The sequence below is a fragment of the Sinocyclocheilus grahami genome, unplaced genomic scaffold, assembly GCF_001515645.1.
Source record: "Sinocyclocheilus grahami isolate Dianchi unplaced genomic scaffold, SAMN03320097.WGS_v1.1 scaffold682.1, whole genome shotgun sequence".
NCBI classification, from domain to species: domain Eukaryota; kingdom Metazoa; phylum Chordata; class Actinopteri; order Cypriniformes; family Cyprinidae; genus Sinocyclocheilus; species Sinocyclocheilus grahami.
The window spans coordinates 607,531-611,609 of record NW_015505861.1 but is presented as its reverse complement, the minus strand read 5'-3'; the positions used below and the strand labels follow the sequence as shown (position 1 = coordinate 611,609).

Sequence of the window (4,079 nt, the reverse complement as noted above, 5' to 3'; positions counted from 1 at the left end):
GTCTGTTATTATATAGGTCTGGAGCATAGAAAACAATTAAAATCAATTGTAGTGGTAGTTGTATTTTATTAGCATGGCTACAGAGATGCTGCTATCAATAATACAAATAATAGTAATATCAGTGTATATATACACAGTAGTAAAATGTAACACACACATTAATACAGGATCCTAACGTTATTCATCCTCCTCTGGATGGTGCTGTGAACCCAGACACGTCGGCATTTGGCTTTCCATTGTATTTGGGACTTTTTGAAAATAGGTACAAAACAGCGAGGTACAAAACAGTGATTGTAGTTGATTGTTGTTGATTGTTTTTATTCGCGCGAGTGACACGAAAAACATCCCGCGAGTAATCTAGAGCGAGTGGCGCGATGCGCATATTCGCTTCGCGTCTGGTGTGAACAAAGTCTTAGATCTTGAGTTCAGCTCATGAAAAAATGGGGGCAAAACAAAAGTGTTGCGTTTATAATTTTGTTCAGTGTAAATATGTTAAGTAGAATACATATATGTAGTTAATATGAAATTTATATTTCAGCTTAAATATATTTTATTATATACAGAGGAGTAAGAAAAGCTGTGATGTAATTCGGGCTGTGAGGTTTCTCTGAATAACAATGTAGATATACGTGTATGTACAGCTGCATTAAATGTATTTCTTGTGTTTGAACTGGTTTTGAGGATGGCTTTTCTCAAGAAAAATAGAGACTGTCGCGTGTTTGCTGAGAGTGACGAAAGGTTCTGTGCAAAGCCCTTATATGGCGATTGTTTTGGGTTTGTTTTATGCAAATGACTAACTTTATGCACACAACCGCTTATTTAGTATACTCCAACATTAGTACATGGTTAAAAACAAAGTCATGTGCGTACACGTGTTGTGAACTGAGACCTGTTGTTTTTGTGAAGATGATGATGACGACATTCAGTCTTTGTTATGCAATATAAAACAATGGCTGCAGGTGATATTGATCATATGAGATCTGTGATTTCATGATCATGTACTAAATTTTGACAGGTACAAAGCAGTGGTGCATCAGTGTCAGGTGTGCAAGAAAGAGTTCAGGGGGAAGACCAACCTCATGTCGCATTTCAGAACACATTCAGGTATTGAACAATACCATTCAAAAGATTTTTTGTGAAAGAAATGAATACTTTTATTTAAATGATTGAAAGTGACAGTAAAGACTTTATGAAAGATTTATGTTTCAAATAAATGCTGTTCTTTTGAACTTTCTATTCATCAAAGAATGTATCATGGTTTCCACAAAAATATTACTTAGAATAAATATTAGAATGCACATTAGAATGATTTCTGAAGAATCATGTGACACTGAAGACTGGAGCAATGATGCTGAAAATTCAGCTTTGCATCACACTTTGCATTACATTTTAAAATGGATTCACATAGAGAACGGTTTAAATTGTAATATTTCACAATATTACTGTTTTACCATATTTTTGATCAGTCTTAGTGACACCAAACTATTAAATGAAATCAACAAAAAAAATTGACAATAAAAAATGTAACTAATAGATATCACCATACTTCCCTAGTTGACTGATTACATTAAGAATTGAAAACATTTTTCGTATCACAAGTTTTCTGAAATGGTATGTTTAAATCTAATTATACAGGTGCATCTCAATAAATTAGAATGTCATGGAAAAGTTCATTTATTTCAGTAATTCAAGTCAAATTGTGAAACTCGTGTATTAAATAAATTCAATGCACACAGACTGAAGTAGTTTAAGTCTTTGGTTCTTTTAATTGTGATGATTTTGGCTCACATTTAACAAAAACCCACCAATTCACTATCTCAACAAATTAGAATACTTCATAAGACCAATAAAAAAAAACATTTTTAGTGAATTGTTGGCCTTCTGGAAAGTATGTTCATTTACTGTACATGTACTCAATACTTGGTAGGGGCTCCTTTTGCTTTAATTACTGCCTCAATTCGACGTGGCATGGAGGTGATCAGTTTGTGGCACTGCTGAGGTGGTATGGAAGCCCAGGTTTCTTTGACAGTGGCCTTCAGCTCATCTGCAGTTTTTGGTCTCTTGTTTCTCATTTTCCTCTTGACAATACCCCATAGATTCTCTATAGGGTTCAGGTCTGGTGAGTTTGCTGGCCAGTCAGTTTTGAGTTGATTAGCTGATTGGTATGTCACCATATTCTAATTTGTTGAGATTGTGAATTGGTGGGTTTTTGTTAAATGTGAGCCAAAATCATCACAATTAAAAGAACCAAAGACTTAAACTACTTCAGTCTGTGTGCACTGAATTTATTTAATACACAAGTTTCATAATTTGAGTTGAATTACTGAAATAAATGAACTTTTCCACGACATTCTAATTTATTGAGATGCACCTGTAGATGTACTCATTTGCATAAATTTCCAGAACAGAAATTGGATAAAGCCAGGTTCAAAATTTGTGTTTAATTTTCTTGACATATTAGAGTCTAAGGTTCTTACAGAGGAGATTTTCGATATCTCTTTATGACACTCCTTAAATCAGAAAATACTGTCAGCAGCCAGAATTTTTTTAAATAATAAAATATTGTGTAAAATCAGAAATTGTAATTGAAATCTACAGAATGCAAATAGATAAAGTGTAATAAAATAACATTTCATAAAATAGACAAATAGACCAATGCATGAATTAAGGGGCAGTAATATTATAATGAGATCCCTTTGCCACGTCACCAAGGGAGCGAAATCTGACGCGCTCGTTTTCTCAGACGCTTGCAGAAAAAGGCTTCCCAAAACAAAGTTACTGGGTTAATCATTTTCACGTTTCCTTGGTTGGTAGATGCACTGGGGACCTGATTATAGCACTTAAAACCTGGAAAAGTCAGATTTTCATGATATGTCACCTTTAAGGGCAGATTATGGCATTTCTGCTCCACAGCTTTTTTCCTGATCCAGTATTTTGCTCTGCTCAGGTGAGAAACCCCACCGGTGTGTGATCTGCAACCAGACCTTCCGCATCAAGAAGACTTTGACCAAGCACATGGTCATTCACTCAGATGTACGTCCTTTCAACTGCCCGCACTGCAGTGCTACCTTCAAGCGTAAGGACAAGCTCAAGTATCACGTGGACCATGTGCACAGCGGCCGCCCGCTCGAGCAGCAACAGCCGAACCTGCCTGCGTCCCCCGCTAGCAAGCTCACCGAGCCGCTTCTGTCAAACGAAACGCCCAAACCGTACCACAACACACCTAAGACTGTGCTGCAGAGTGTGGCGGCTGATGTTTGCGTCCCTGTGACGCTCATCCCCGTCCAGATGACTGAGGAAAGCGGTCTTGCTGTGCACAGGACGCCACATGGGGTCCTTTCAGCTGTGAGCCAGCAACAACAGACAGGCTACCAGTCCGCCACTGACCTAGTGTTCTTAGAAAAGTACACCCTCACGCCTCAGCCGACCAACATCGTGCACCCGGTGCGGCCCGACCAGATGCTGGACCCTCGAGAGCAGTCTTACTTGGGAACGCTACTGGGACTGGACTCGACTACATCTGTGCAAAACATGTCTAGTGCTGAACATACTCATTAATTCAAAGCACATCAATGCTATTATGTACAAGCATGCGTCTGTGTTTGTTACGTGAATACATTTTGGTCATTAGTCTCTTTGTGCTGTTCTTAAAGGGTTAGTTCACCCAAAAATTTAAATTGTCATTAATTACTCACCCTCGTGTTGTTCGAAACCCGTAATACCTTCGTTCATCTTCAGAACACAATTTAAGATATTTTTGATGAAATATGGGGGCTCTCTGACCCTCCCACAGACGGCAAAAGTACCAAGATGATCGACAGAGTAGTCCGTGTGACATCAGTGGTTCAACTGTAAAGTTACGAAGCTACGAAAATACTTTTTTGTGCAAAGAAAAAAAAAAAAACGCCGCCACACGCTCGCGTCATCGTACTGTCGTGAACGCGCATCCAAAGTGACGCAGTAGAGACGAAAATGTGGAATAAAGTCGTTATTTTTGTTTTCTTTACAACGGGTTTGGAACGACACGAGGGTGAGTAATTAATGACAGAATTTTCATTTTTGGGTGAATTAACCCTTTA

General features: G+C 38.1%; 1 protein-coding gene across 1 annotated transcript in view; it reads left to right on the top strand.

The window, feature by feature from the left end:
• The window catches only part of LOC107559347 (zinc finger and BTB domain-containing protein 41-like), an 11,844-nt gene extending 8,134 nt beyond the window's left edge, over positions 1-3,710 (top strand). The window contains exons 7-8 of the mRNA XM_016243131.1: positions 1,016-1,104; positions 2,948-3,710. Of these exons, the coding sequence (XP_016098617.1) occupies positions 1,016-1,104; positions 2,948-3,558 (700 nt within the window). The 3' untranslated portion in view covers positions 3,559-3,710. The remainder of the gene's footprint in view (positions 1-1,015; positions 1,105-2,947) is intronic.
• The last annotated feature ends 369 nt before the right edge of the window (positions 3,711-4,079 follow it).